The 15,671-nt window shown below is 45.0% G+C and overlaps 1 protein-coding gene across 5 annotated transcripts in view; it reads left to right on the top strand.

The window, feature by feature from the left end:
* Positions 1 to 15,671, top strand: part of SLC12A1 (solute carrier family 12 member 1) — a 138,648-nt gene that overhangs the window by 59,119 nt on the left and 63,858 nt on the right. For all 5 annotated transcript variants that reach the window (XM_033920349.1, XM_033920345.1, XM_033920346.1 and 2 more), the window contains exons 11-12: positions 9,454 to 9,605; positions 13,540 to 13,647. In XM_033920349.1, the coding sequence (XP_033776240.1) occupies positions 9,454 to 9,605; positions 13,540 to 13,647 (260 nt within the window). The remainder of the gene's footprint in view (positions 1 to 9,453; positions 9,606 to 13,539; positions 13,648 to 15,671) is intronic.

Genomic DNA, 15,671 nt, shown 5'->3' with positions numbered 1-15,671 from the left:
TGGTACTCCCTTCTACTTCAACTCAGCACCAGGGAGCCTCTACTTCTGCCAGTTTTTCCTTCTCTGCTCACTCAGAGTCAAGGGTCATTGCTTCATCCCAATCTGCAGTCTCTACACTTGACAGCTTGGTACCTTTCTGCATAACAGACTCTTCTCAATTTTCTCAATCTGTTCAGGATATTTTACTTGCTTCCAGGAAGCCGTCAACTAGACAGTGTTATGGCCAGAAATGGACTAGATTTTCTGCTTGGTATTCCACACGTCAGCTGCAGCCAATGTCTTCATCTTTGGCATCTGTGCTTGACTATTTGTTTCACTTGTCACAATCTGGACTTCAATCTACATCTATTCGAGTCCGTCTCAGTGCTATTGCTGCTTTTCATCAGCCTCTTGATGGGAAGCCTCTCTCTGCACATCCCGTGGTTTCCCGCTTTATGAAAGGACTGTTTAATCTTCATCCACCACTTAAACCGCCTCCAGTGGTTTGGGATCTTAATGTTGTTTTGGCTCAACTGATGAAACCTCCTTTTGAACCGCTTGACAAAGCTCACCTCAAGTATCTCACTTGGAAAGCTGTATTCCTGATTGCCCTCACATCTGCTCGAAGAGTCAGTGAGTTACAAGCTTTGGTTGTGGACCCATCTTTCACAGTTTTTCACCATGACAAGGTGGTCCTCCGTACTCATCCTAAATTCTTACCTAAAGTTGTTTCAGAATTTCACATCAATCAATCTATTGTTCTGCCAGTATTTTTTCCAAAGCCTCATTCTCATCCTGGAGAAGCGGCACTTCATACTTTGGACTGCAAACGTGCCTTGGCTTTCTACCTCCAACGCACTCAACCTCACAGAACATCTCCTCAACTTTTCATCTCCTTTGATCCGAATAAGTTAGGACGTCCTATCTCAAAGCGTACCATTTCCAACTGGATGGCTACTTGCATCTTTTTCTGCTATGCTCAGGCTGCTCTTCCTCTGCAGGGTCGAGTACCGGGCACAAAGTTCGAGCTATGGCGGCATCTGTAGCTTTCCTCAAATCAACTCCTATTGAGGAAATCTACAAGGCTGCCACTTGGTCCTCGGTTCATACTTTCACTTCTCATTACTGTCTGGATACTTTATCCAGGAGGGATGGCCATTTTGGCCAATCTGTTTTGCAGAATTTTTTTTCTTAACTTGCCAACTCTCCCTCCATCCCATTTTGCTTAACTTGGAGGTCACCCATATGTGAGAATATGCTGCCTGCTTGTCCTGGGATAAAGCACAGTTACTTACTGTAACAGTTGTTATCCAGGGACAGCAGGCAGATATTCTCACGACCCTCCCACCTCCCCTGGTTGGCTTCTTAGCTAGGTATCTGAACTGAGGATCCTCACAGGAGACACGCCCCCTAGTTCGGGCGGGAAGGCATGCGCGGTGCAGCACTCGAAAGCCCAAAGATCTTCAAGCAAGTTTGCTTTCGAGGCTGTCCGCTGCAGGGCTCCGTCGGTGACATCACCCATGTGTGAGAATATCTGCCTGCTGTCCCTAGATAACAACTGTTACGGTAAGTAACTGTGCTTTTCCTACTAGCCATACCTCTCCCTATGCAACCTTGCATCCTTCTAGCTTTTGCCATCATCTTTTCAACCTTTTTGGCCATCTTAAGATCATCACATACAATCACACCCAAGTCCTGCTCTTCTATCGTGAACATAAGCTCTTCACTCCCTAATCTGTACCGTTCCCTTGGGTTTTTGCAGCCCACATGTATGACCTTGCATTTCTTAGTATTAAATTTTAGCTGCCAAATTTCAGACCATTCTTCAAGCTTCACTAGGTCCCTCCTCATGTTATTTATACCATCCGGCATGTCTACTCTATTGCAGATTTTCATATAATCCGCAAAGAGGCAAATCTTACCCGACAACCCTTCAGCAATATCATTTATAAAAATGTTAAAAAGAACAGGCCCAAGAACAGAACCTTGAGGCACACCACTGGTAACATCCCTTTCCTCAGAGTGATCTCCATTGATCACTACCCTCTGTCGCCTTCCACTCAACCAGTTCTTGACCCAGCCCATCACTTTGGGACCCATCCCGAGGGCACTCCGTTTATTTATTAGATGTTTATGTGGAACACTGTCAAATGCTTTGCTAAAATCTAAATAGACCACATCTAGTGCACAACCTCTATCCTATTCTCTGGTAACCCATCCAAATAAATTGATCAGATTTGTCTGACAAGACCTATCTCTAGTGAATCCATGTTGCCTCCGGTCCTGTAATCCACAGGATTCCAGAAACTTGACCATTCTCTGTTTTAAAAGTGTTTCCATTCATTTGCTTACCACAGAAGTCAGACTTACTGGCCTGTAATTCCCTACTTCTTCCTTACTTCCACTTTTGTGGACAGGGACTACATCCGCCCTTCACCATTCCTCCGGTACCACTCCTGGCTCCAGAGACTCGTTGAAAAGGTCAGTCAGCGGATGAAGACCACTGACTATTTTAGTAGCCTTCCTCTGGACTGACTCCATCTTGTTTATATCTTTTTGAAGTATTTTGTCTCCAGAATTCTATACAATATTCTAAATGAGGTCTTACCAGAGTCTTATACAAGGGCATTAGTACCTCCTTTTTCCTACTGGCCATACCTCTCTCTATGCACTCTAGCATCCTTCTAGCTTTCGCTGTCGCCTTTTCAACCTGTTTGGCCACCTTAAGATCATCAATACTATCACAAAAATTCTTCATTCCTAAACTGTACTGTTCCCTTGGATTTTGCAGCCCAAATACACGACTTTGCATTTCTTAGCATTAAATCTTAGCTGCCAAATTTCAGCCTATTCTTCAAGCTTCACTAGGTCCCTCCTCATGTTATTCACCCTCAGGGGTGTCTGCTGTATTGCATATTTTGGTATCATCCCCAAAGAGGCAAATAATTGAAAAAGTCTGAGCTAAATACAAATAAAAATAATGAATTTTGTTACAAGCCTCTTTATTAACTTAATTGCCTAATACCTCTACCTCAATAAATCTACTAACTCCCCAAACTGCCTAATACCTCTATCCCAATCAATTTGCTAACATCCCCAGCTGCTTAATTCTTATCCTAGTCAATCAATGCAACCTCTAATTGTGCTAAGTAACATCACTAATTGATTATTAGTGTCCAGTTATTGATGTTAATTGACTTGTTCATCAATTAGGTTGCACACAAATCTCTGGATCGTGCCTAAATTTGGACATAGATATTTAGATGCCCTTTATAGAAGCCAGAGGATAATATCAGAGCTTTGGTAGTGTTGGTAGCCCACTTGAGGTCAGCCTCCATAGAAGAGATTTGAAAGGCTTCAAAATAGACATCTGTTCATGCATTCACATTGCATTATTGTGCAGAGCAAGACTCTCAATGCGACAGTAGATTTGGCCAGAATCTATTTTGGGTTTAGAATCCAATTCTATCCCTCCTAGGCCATTCTATTTTGGCTCCAGGCTCCCTTCTATATATAAAAAAGTAAATAATATAAATAAGGCCTATTGCCAACAAAAATTGTAGGGGTGTCTGCTAGTTCATTTTTTGAATTCTTCTTTTTTCTGCTGAAGGCAGCCCGTAGCTAGGGAGTCCCATGAGCTTTCTGCAGAGAAAAGAAAGTTACTTACCTAGCTGTAGTAGATGTTCTTCAAGAACAGGAGGACTTAAATCCTCACAACCCTCTCACCTCCCCAAGGAGTTGTATTCTTCTGCACTTGTAATGGACTGAGGAGGTCCTGCACAACAATACCAGGCAGGAACAGGTACATATGTGCTTTGAGCCTGCTCAAAAGCTTATGGAAAAAACTGCTGGCAAAGTACTTCCTATTCTGGGCTCTGTCAGTGACATCAATCATGAGTGACGATTTATGTCCTGCTGTTCTTGAATACCTGCTACATACAGGTAAGTAACTTTGTTGCCTTTAGGGCTGACTGCTAGGTTTGTATAACTTAATCTAGTGTTGTTCAGTAATAGAATAGACCAATAATAGAGTTTAAAATTAGAGACAGACATTGCCCTTCCTCCACTGAAAAAGATAACAACTGTGGGAGGATCCTGGGTTGCTTCCTATTCCAAATAAATGATGTCATTATTTGATTGAGCTCCTTGATAAACATGTTAAGTAATGTTCAAGGAACCATTGTAAATAGGAAAAGCAGTCCAGGGGCAATATTCATCTTAACCACATTTACTCGTACATTCAATGAGAGAGTAACCTCCATTTATTTAAATCTTTTAATATTTTTTAGCAGCAGTGGATAGTGTGTTGTATAGATTTGATCCAGCTTCCTATGAATATTAACCCCAAATAGGGAATTGAGGATCACTTGCACTGGAATGGGAAAACAGCCTGAATCCCCTACTTCAAGGGAAGTAAAACATTGCTGATCCATTCTTGCTTCAGTCTATTACAAACTTCAGTCACTGCACTTCTACTGCCAGGCCTCAAATGGGTGGTAGATGGCAGCAATGCAGGCTCCGTTTACAGTAACAGAGTAAATAATGACAGATAAAAAGCCAGTGGCCCATCCAGGCTGCCAGCGTCATTCTTCCACTTGGATTGATGCCTATACTAATTCCCATATGGACCTCTACACCACTTTCCCTTCTCCAGTGTCTTCCGCATGACTTCCAAACACCTTTCATCACTGCTTTCTACTTCCATTCCAAGCATGCCCAAAATCTACCAGTGGGCCAACCCTCAATGAAGGATGGGCTAGAGGGAGTTTAGTGCAGTTCCCCAAAGAGTGAAGTATCAGGTACCAGACACAGTGCAAAAACACTGGATGCTATAAGTCAGGGGTAGGGAACTCCGGTCCTTGAGAGCCGTATTCCAGTCGGGTTTTCAGGATTTCCCCAATGAATATGCATTGAAAGCAGTGCATGCAAATAGATCTCATGCATATTCATTGGGGAAATCCTGAAAACCCGACTGGAATACGGCTCTCGAGGACCGGAGTTCCCTACCCCTGCTATAAGTGCACCTTCAGCCTTAACTCCCAATCACCACTGACTTTCATGCTCTTAATGTACTGCAAACTCCCCCAAGATTTTGTTAATTGAACTCAACAATCATGATCATCACACAAAATCCTATAAAAATGAAGGTTGATGTAAGTGTTGATGGCTCTTTGAATTTGTCAGGACCTATTATTTTGCCTAGATTTCAGCTGCTCCCAAGAAGCTGTTGCCCTAAGTGACAAACTTATGACCAGCCTCAATCACACCTAGGATATCAAGACAAAGTTCATCAGGATGACTATGAGGGTGACTATAGGTAATACAGTGTAATGAGAAGCACTTAATAAAGCATATACCGTGCAGAAGCAGTGGAAAGGAACCTCTGCCGCTAGTGTTTCACGCTTTATTGAGTGCTTCTTCTCAATACACTCTATTACATATACAGCTTGATAAACAAAGTACTGTATTGCTTTTTCTCCTGACGAAAGCAAATCAGCTGAAACATGGCCGTGTCGACAGCTTGATGTGATACACATTCTGTATCAGTGAATTTCTCATAGTGAAATAAATTTGTGTGTATCCTGGACTCTCAAGTTTCCCACTTCTTTTTGTTTTCTCATTGTATGGTATGTGGGACATTGTTTCTCCTGTTTTGTCTCCTTCAACAATGATTTTAGACTATTCAAATTAAAATGCATTATTAAAACTCTTTAGAAATATAATCCATGGTGACCTAAGCCTCTTTTTCTTTCTACCTCCTCTCCAGCCTGACCTCCTTCCCCCCCTTCCTACTCACTCCCTACTTCTCCCTCTCTATCTCTTCATTTCCCAGTAAGTCGCCTTGAGCTTGTATAGGTATGCGCGACGCACAAACAGAAGATTAGATTAGATTAGAAAAGCTTACCCCAATAGACTTCAAATTTCACTCAAAATTTATTTATTTAAAATATTTATTATCTGCCTAAAACCTAGGTGGCATTCAATATATATTAGTGGCAGCATAGATAGAGCATGTACTTACCTATATATCATATATGTTTAGTCCCACAAGCATATTTCTTTATTTTGAGGTTAAACTCGCAATGGATGTTTCACTTCTTTTTGTATATAGTTTACTACAAACCATGGTCAAGCGTTGTATGTATTCCTAGGTTACAAAAAATAGAAGTAACATTATCCCAGGACAAGCAGGCAGGTATTCTCACTAGTGGGTGACGTCATCCAACGGAGCCCCGATGCGGACATCTCACAAGCATACTTGCTTGTAGAAACTTTTAGAAGTTTCGAGTTGCCCACACTGCGCATGCGCGAGTGCCTTCCCGCCCGATGCACTGGGCGTGTCTCCTCAATTCTTTCTCTTCCGCGGAGCTGAGAAGTCTGTTTTCGACTCTCTGCGCAAAGTTCCTTCACTTGTGCCTTCTGTGCCCACGGTTTTGAGTTTTTTGGGCTCATTATCGTTGGCTCACGTTGCGTTTTCTTGTTTATAAAAAAAAAAAAGTTCCTGGTCAGGGAGAAGTTTCGCATATTCACCCTGGCTTCTCTCTATCCCCTCCTCGAGCAGAACAACTGGTTATGCTCCCTGGATCTCAAGGAGGCCTACACTCATATTCCCATCCATCCGGCCTCCCGTCAGTACCTCAGATTTCGGGTGAGACACCTTCATCTTCAGTACAGAGTGCTTCCTTTCGGCCTAGCTTCATCTCCCAGAGTCTTTACCAAGTGCCTGGTTGTGGTGGCTGCAGCACTCAGGAACCATGGTCTGCAGGTGTTTACCTACCTCAACGACTGGCTCATCAAGGATTCCACGTCTCAGGGGGCCGTCCGGGCCACTCAGAGGACAATCTGGTTTCTACAGAGTCTGGGATTCGAGATCAACTTTCCCAAATCCCATCTTCAACCTTCACAGACTCTCCCCTTCATCGGAGCTGTTCTGGATACTCTTCAACTCAGAGCGTTCCTTCCTCCTCAGCGCCTGGTGGCTCTTCTTCATCTTTGTCACTCGGTCTCTTCTCACCCGTCCATCTCGGCAAGACACATGATGGTGCTCCTGGGCCACATGGCCTCTACGGTTCATGTGACTCCTTTTTCCAGACTTCACCTGCGGATTCCTTAGTGAACCATGGCTTCTCAATGGTCGCAGATCTCCAACCCTCTGACTCGTCACATTCAGGTCACTCCTGCTCTGCTGCAGTCGCTTCGCTGGTGGATGCTCTCTTCCAATCTTTCCAGAGGTTTGCTGTTTCACATGCCTACCCATCAGAAGGTCCTCACGACCAACTCCTTGAACTATGCTTGGGGGGCTCATCTGGACGGTCTCCGCACCCAGGGCTATTGGACGAGTGTGAATTGTCTGTGCCATATCAATCTCCTGGAACTCAGGGCGATTTTCAATGCTCTCACTGCTTTTCAGCATCTGCTTCACGACATGGTGGTCCTCATTCGTATGGACAATCAGGTCGCCATGTATTATGTCAACAAGCAGGGAGGCACGGGATCGGCCTACCTCTTGTCAGGAAGCTCTGAAAGTTTGGGATTGGGCGATTCGCCACAACGCCTTTCTCAAAGCTGTCTACAATCAGGGGGCGGACAATGCCTTGGCGGACAACTTGAGTTGTCTTCTCCAGCCTCACGAATGGACTCTCCATTCCACGCCCCTTCATCAAATCTTCTCCCTGTGGGGAACGCCTCAGATAGACCTCTTTGCAGCTCCCCACAACTTCAAACTGCCTCAGTTCTGCTCCAGGATCTACACTCCTCATCGTCTCGAGGCAGATGCTTTTCTTCTGGACTGGGGGAATCTCTTTCTGTATGCGTTTCCTCTCATTCAAAAGACTCTGGTCAAGCTCAAGTCCGACCGAGCCACCATGATTATGATTGCTCATCGGTGGCCCAGGCTACCTTGCTACTCCCTCCTTCTGCAACTCAGCAGCAGGGAGCCCTTCCTTCTGCCAGTGTTTCCATCTCTGCTTAAGCAGCATCAGGGATCTCTGCTTCATCCCAACCTGCAGTCGCTACACCTGACAGCTTGGTTGCTCTCAGCGTAACTCCCCTTCAGTTTTCACCAGCTGTGCGGGATGTTTTGGAAGCTTCAAGGAAGCCTGTTACTAGAATGTGCTATTCCCAGAAATGGACTAGATTCTCTACTTGGTGTTTTTTTCAGCACAAGGAGCCTCAACATGCCCCCTTGTCCTCTGTTTTGGACTATCTTTTGCACCTGTCTCAATCTGACCTCAAGTCTACATCGATCAGAGTCCACCTTAGTGCAATTGCTGCTTTCCATCAGCCTCTTCAGGGGAAACCTCTTTCTGCACATTCTGTGGTTTCCAGATTCATGAAAGGACTTTTCCATGTCAATCCTCCCCTCAAACCGCCTCCTGTGGTTTGGGACCTCAATGTCGTTCTTTCTCAGCTTATGAAGCCTCCATTTGAACCTCTTAACAAGGCTCCTCTGAAATTTTTCACTTGGAAAGTGGTGCTTCTCATCGGCCTCACTTCTGCCCGTCGAGTAAGTGAACTTCAAGCATTGGTTGCGGATCCGCCTTTTACAGTGTTTCATCATAACAAGGTGGTCCTTCGCACTCATCTGAATTAATCCATTGTTCTTCTTGTGTTTTTTCCGAAGCTGCATTCTCATCCTGGAGAATCAGCTCTTCACACTCTGGACTGTAAGCGTGCTTTGGCTTTTTACTTGGAACGCACCAAGCCTCACAGAACTGCTCCTCAACTTTTCATCTCCTTCGATCCGAACAAGTTGGGACGCCCTATCTCTAAGCGCACCATCTCCAACATGATGGCGGCTTGTATCTCTTTCTGCTATGCCCAGGATGGATTACTCCTTCACAGTAAAGTCACAGCCCATAAGGTCAGAGCAATGGCAGCCTCTGTAGCTTTCCTCAGATCGACACCGATTGAGGAGATTTGTAAAGCTGCCACTTGGTCCTCGGTTCATACCTTCACCTCACACTATTGTCTGGATACCTTTTCCAGACGGGATGGACAGTTTGGCCATACAGTGTTACAAAATTTGTTCTCCTAAGTTGCCAACTCTCCCACCATCCCATTGTGATTAGCTTGGACGTCACCCACTAGTGAGAATACCTGCCTGCTTGTCCTGGGATAAAGCAATGTTACTTACCGTAACAGTTGCTATCCAGGGACAGCAGGCAGCTATTCTCACGTCCCACCACCTCCCCTGGGTTGACTTCTCTGCTAGCTATCTGAACTGAGGAGACATGCCCGGTGCATCGGGCGGGAAGGCACTCGCACATGCGCGGTGTGGGCAACTCGAAACTTCTAAAAGTTTCTACAAGCAAGTATGCTTGTGAGATGTCCGCATCGGGGCTCCGTTAGATGACGTCACCCACTAGTGAGAATACCTGCCTGCTGTCCCTGGATAACAACTGTTACGGTAAGTAACATTGCTTTCTCATGTAACAAGGGATGCCAAGTGATGTGCTCTTATTGTTTTCACAGCTGCTAGTGTTGTTCGTGATGCCACTGGGAATGTCAATGATACGATTATAGCTGGAATGAACTGTAATGGATCAGCAGCCTGTGCTTTGGGCTATGATTTTTCCAGTTGTAGAACAAGCAAATGCAGTTTTGGATTAATGAATAATTTCCAGGTTAGCAAATGTTCCTGAAAACATGTGGAATCTTTCAGTATGGCAGGATGTATTCTCTAGTTTTAGACTGGATTGTTAAAGGAGAATAACTTAAAGTCTGATTAAATTATGCCATAATCTTTGCTTCTGTTACATATACACAGGAATCCATACACTAGGTGATCAATCCATGTTCATGAACTACTTGCAGAAGGGTGTCAATCACATCTTTCTGCTCCCTCTTGAGTATTTTCTTCTACAAGTGAATCAAGGAGAGGTGTTTTGATCTGCTCTGTTCAGTTTTTCTTATTTTTGGATTTCTTTACTCTGTTTCGGGGGCTTTGGTGCCAGAAGACCCCCACATTTGGTCTATTCTGCCTGGGAGAGGACGCAGACTCCACGAGGGCAGACTCACAGGGCAATCCCCAGGTATATCTGATGAGGCAGACTGCTTTGTGTTACTTCGAGGCTGGGGATCTTTTCCCCTGGGAGCCTGCTCACCTGATTCAGTAGAAGCTCGAGCACAGGCTGTGGGGCCCCTGTGTGAATCCTTTTGGGTTTCAGGAAGCCAGCTGCATTTTCTTTCTCCCTGTTGCGCCATGAGGATTTGTGGGGGTTGAGTCTTCAGTTGATTTAGGTTAGACTGGTAGCCTGAAGATCTCCAGGTCTGGACTGTTCCACAAGGATCTGAGGCAAAAAGTTCTCTTCACTTCAGTCAGGCTGAAGCAAAGATGCACAGACAAGCAGCAGTAAAAGCAGCACTGTGAGTATAGTCCATTATTCCCTATGGGGAAAATGGGAGGGATCTTAAAAGTTGATTTAAAGGGTTTCTGGGACCAGATATAGGGTCCCCCACCTCCAAAACCCCTTTCCATGAGCTTTTAGCCCTCAGGGGAGTTCCCACATGCCATTTTTGGCACAATTTTTTTGATGGTGGCCATCTTGGATTTTAAACGATCTTTTTTTTTTTTTTCTAAAGCCTCCATCTGCCTCAAAATCTCTACATTTGGCTCAAAATTGACTGGGATGGACTCCTCAGGCTGTTCTACTCCTATATCATGCCAATTTTGTGCTGGATGATTGGCTGAAGAGCAACTGTATACAACATGCCTTGGCGCACAAGAGGGAGGGGCGGGAGCATTGGGTTTAGTCTCCTCTGAGTCCTCTAGGGCTGGGGAGCTGACTGATAGGAAGAAAATCCCTCCTGGAATCCTCAAACAGCGAAGGCATGAAACGCAAGTGCATGGACACTGCGGAGCCCAAGAAAAGCCAATCTGAGATCCTGCAAGGGTCCTTTGGGCCTCCTGTCCAATAATTTATTCCAGAATTTGTGAATCTTCTGTGGAAAGCTTTTTTATATAGAAACATGATAGCAGATAAAGGCCAAATGGCCCATCTAGTCTGCCCATCCGCAGTAACCATTATCTCTTCCTCTCTCTAAGAGATCCCACTGATCAACCCAGGCTTTCTTGAATTCAGACATTCTCCATCTCCACCACCTCTTCTGGGAGACTGTTCCATGCATCTACACCCTTTCTTTTAAAAAAGTATTTCAAATGAAAGAGACTCGACTCATGCACATTTACATCACGTAGGTATTTAAACGTCTCTATCATATCTCCCCTCTCCCGCCTTTCCTCCAAAGTATACAGATTGAGATCTTTAAGTCTATCCCCATACGCCTTATGGGCACTGTGCTGTTTGGGAGCATGCTAGTATCAGACCATGCAGAGATGCCTCTTTAGGCATCCCCTCTGCCGCATAGGAGATTGGCTTCCAGCCTGTGTGACTAAGTGGATCAGAACTGGGAGGATTGGAGATCAGGCTCCATGTCTTTATTGTCCAGGGCTCAGCTTCCTTCTTGGAATATTCCGGTTCTCTGTCAGGGACTAGGATTCAAAAGGTGATCGTTTCTGTCAACCAGGGAGATGATCCATGGGTGCAGTGACTGTTCAAGTCAGCTACTGTCTCACATGTCATTACAAATGCACTCATGGAGTTGAAGTTGTAGCCTCAATAGCCATCCACCTTACTGTGCAAGGTCATGAGCACCACAAATGATCAAACCACCTTTTTTTCCTCACATCTGAACATCACCTTGCTGGTCACTGAATAATGGGAGACTCCTTAAAGGTGGCCAAAACTATGTCCAAACTTTACCCTATGGCTTTGGGATTTCAGCAGCTGTTTAGTCAGCTGAAGGCGGATTCAACTGTGGCTCAAGTAACTAAATGTACTTCCCTCCCTAGTGAAGGAGGAGTGCTGTTAAAGGATGTGCAAGATTGCAAGGTGAACATGGTTCCTAAGAGGCAATTTGAAGTGCTAGCTGTGGGGATCAAAGCGGCAGTGGCTGCCTTGTTTATGGCACTTGTTTACTATACCAGGTTACGGTGAAGTCCAGCAAAGGAGGACGCCTGCCCCCAGCTGGTACTGGAGGGGGTGGATTATGTGACAGACACTCTATACAACATCATTAGAGTCATGAGCAAGGTGCCAGCATGGCAGATCCCCACCCCAAATCTCTGCCCAATAGCAGAACTTGCTGATCCGCTGAGACAGGCAGAGGCAATTTTTGTCCCTCATGATGTTCCCACCAATTCTATGCAAGTTCCTCCACTCAGAGATCTTATCAGAGGTCCAGACTGCAGTTTGGCAATTCTAGACACCAGCAACCCTTAGGGTCTCTCAGTGCAACCTCCAAGAAATCACAATGATGCCAGGCACATTAGCAGGAGACTGTTGGCATTCTGGAAGGAATGGGAGTCAATTTCCTTGAACCACTGGGTTCTAGATCTTATTTCAGAGGGTCACAAGATTGAGTTTTATTCCCCTCCTTCTGATCTGTTTATCAGCTCTCTGGCTGGATGGCTGGAAAAAGAGGCCAGGTTTCAAGTGATGGTGGAAAGGCTATTGGATATTCAAACTATACAATCAGTTCCTGAAGAAAAATCAGGCTCTGGCAGATACTCCATATACTTCATAGTGCCCAAGAAAGGCACTGAAGATTGGAGACCAATTCGGGACCTAAAGGGCCTGATTCTGTATAGGATGTCCAGTCTCAGCAGCACCTAAGCGGCTTCTGAGAATTGCACACGGGTGTCCTATACAGAATTGCATCGGGCCTGATTCTGTATAGGACACCGGGTCTCAGTAGCTGCCTAAGTAGCTTTTGAAAATGGCATATAGGCATCAAATACAGAATCGCCACCCTGATTCTCTAACTGGCGTCCATGTCACAGAACGCTGTTTAGAGAATTGTGTTGCCGCTGAGCTGGGAAGGGAATCCTGCCATGATCAGATGAGTGGCAGTGTCAAGGAACTTGCCCCCTCCCCCATGAAGTTGGCAGCAGGAGAAATGCCCACTCCCTCCTGCCCTCCCCCCCCCGAAGCATCCCCCGGCAGAAGGAGCACCTAGTTCCTCCTGCTGGAACCCCCCGAGCAGTCTCTGCCATAGCACCCTCTAAAACACCCCCACCCAACTGCAATAGGCAGGCCACTCTGCCCTGCCAGAACACCCCCGAAACATCCCTCCCACCCTACCGCAATAGGCAGGAGGAATGCTCACTCCCTCCTGCCAGAAACCTCCCCAACCAACCGCGATAGGCAAGAGGGATGCCCATTTCTGCCAGAACAACCCCCCAAAATATCCCCCACCCAAATGCGATAGGCAGGGGGGATACCCATCCCCTCCTGTCAGAATACTCCCCCCCCCCCCGAAACACCCCCTCCCACCCAGCCACCTTGTTGTTTTCCTTGTAGCATCCCTGCAGTAAAGTACAAGGAGAAAGAGGTAATGTTGACCAACCTGGATAAGGTCCAGTACTGCTTTAGAGTACATATTTTCAAATATACAATTTGATTGATAGGATCTCTGTGTTGCCAAACAAATTTCAATTTAAGGGAACCAATATATTATAAATGTAAATTATTTTTGTGTCTTTATTTGTCCCAAAAGGTTATGAGCATGGTTTCTGGCTTTGGTCCCCTAATTACTGCAGGAATCTTCTCTGCTACTCTTTCTTCAGCGTTGGCATCACTTGTCAGTGCACCCAAGGTTTTTCAGGTATGGAAAGTAGTTTGACTTTCTTATTCTATACTTTTACTTGAATCAAAACGGTATTTAACTGAAATGTACAGGAACAAAATCAGTTTCCAAAAAATAATGCAAATACATCAAAACACGTAATTATTCTAGATGTGGTTCTCAACCCAGTCCTCCGAACATATCCAGCCAGTTGGGATTCAGGTTATCCACAAGAAATATGCATACATATAATGGATACAATGCAAGCAAATCTGTTTCATGTCCATACAACCAGACTGGCTGTGAATATCCCAAGCACTTGGTTGAAAACAATTATTACTAGGGCTGTACATCAATTAAAATTTTTAATCGCATGATTTATCACATAAAGCACCCCCTGAACGGTGCAATATAGAAATAGCAGATGTGAATTCTCAAAATTGACATAGTTCAATTAAACTAAAAATAAAATCATTTATCTTACCTTTGTTGTCTTGTGATTTTCTTTCTAATCTTATTTCCTGACTCTGGTTCTGCTTCCCTATGCCCTCAGCACAGTTCTGTACCTTTTTTAAAAGACTCGGCAGGAGGAATGCCCAGTCCTCCTGTTGGCAGACCCACCTCTTCAAAATGGCAAACCTTCTCCTTCCCAGTGCATCCCAGGATACACTGGCCATAGGCCTAAGGCCCTGATTGGCTTGGGTGCCTAGTTCCAGGATGCACCTGGAAGAGGAAGGGCCACCAACAGGAGGACTGGGCATACCTCCTGCCAAGTCTTCTAAAAAAGATACAGGGGGATGGATTGGGAGGGTTGTGTGGCCAGATAGAGAGGGGTCCTGAGGCAGGAGAGAGTGGACATCCCTCCTGCCCATTTAGTTTAAAGGTGGGAGTTGTCGGGGGCTCGGCCCGGTAGGAGGATTATCTGGAGGGCTCAGGGTGGGAGGGAGGAATCAGGGGCTCTCCCTGCTGGCTGAGCTGTTTGAAGCAGGGAATTCCTGATCAGCAGAGCTGGCAGGACTCCCCCAAGCTGCTGGCTTGAGGGAGTCCCGTTGGCTTAGCTAATCAGGGCTCCCCCTGCTGTGATCAGCTCAGCTGGCATGGAGAGCAGAAGAGACGATCATGTTTTGTTTTTTTAATGGAAGTAGTGAGGGGGGGGGAAAGCATTTGTTCTTCTGAGCAGGCGCCAGGCACAGTTCTTCTTTTACTGGTGATTCTCTGCACAATAGCGTGCATATAATTTGCACGCTATTGTGCTGAGCATCGCTAGTAAAAAAAAATTGCTCCCACCATGGTGGTTTTTTTACCTATGATATAGCAGCTTTGAGTATCAAGGTCTGTGTTAATCACATAAAAAAATTTAACAGCATGAGCTAATTAACGTGTTAATTGCATTATTAATGCATTAAATGTTGAGCCCTAATTATTACAGACCAAAACCAAAACCAAACCGATTTCTTCTACAGAAAGATTATAAAGGAAAGCAATAAATAGAAATGATACAAAAAAGAAAGAAAGTGGTATCTATTTTATTAGACTAATTTAATACATGATGGCCCTGATATTCAGACCATGGGAGGCAGCCTGGCTACCTCTTGCAGTCAGCGGCACTCCTGGATATTTAACGCCAGAGTCTTATCTAGCCACCGGCATTGAATTTCTGGGGTAATTTTGCTGCTTCATACTTAGCCGGCTAAGCTGATATTCATCGGCTGGCCAGCTAAGACAAATCAGTGAAAGACAGACCTGCTTTTTAGGTGGGTCTCTCTGGCTGTGTGCCTTAGCCAGCAAGTAGCTCAATATTGGCAGTGACCGGCTATGTCACACGACATGGCTAGTCACTGGGCTATCCACCAACCCAGATATTCTGCTGAAGATACCTGGCTATCTTCCAGTGAATATCAGTAGATAGATGGCTATTTTGACTTTGTTTTGGGAGGTTTTTTTTAGGTGGGGATAGAAAAGAGGATAAGGAATTTTGGAAAATATATTGATGATATATTTGGTTGTACGTGGATCTGATGTAGAAGTGAATTACTATAAATAAAGATTTCCCCCCAAAAAAT

The sequence above is a fragment of the Geotrypetes seraphini genome, chromosome 14 (assembly GCF_902459505.1).
Source record: "Geotrypetes seraphini chromosome 14, aGeoSer1.1, whole genome shotgun sequence".
In the NCBI taxonomy this organism is placed as follows: Eukaryota; Metazoa; Chordata; class Amphibia; order Gymnophiona; family Dermophiidae; genus Geotrypetes; species Geotrypetes seraphini.
This window is presented reverse-complemented; position numbering and strand designations above follow the sequence as displayed.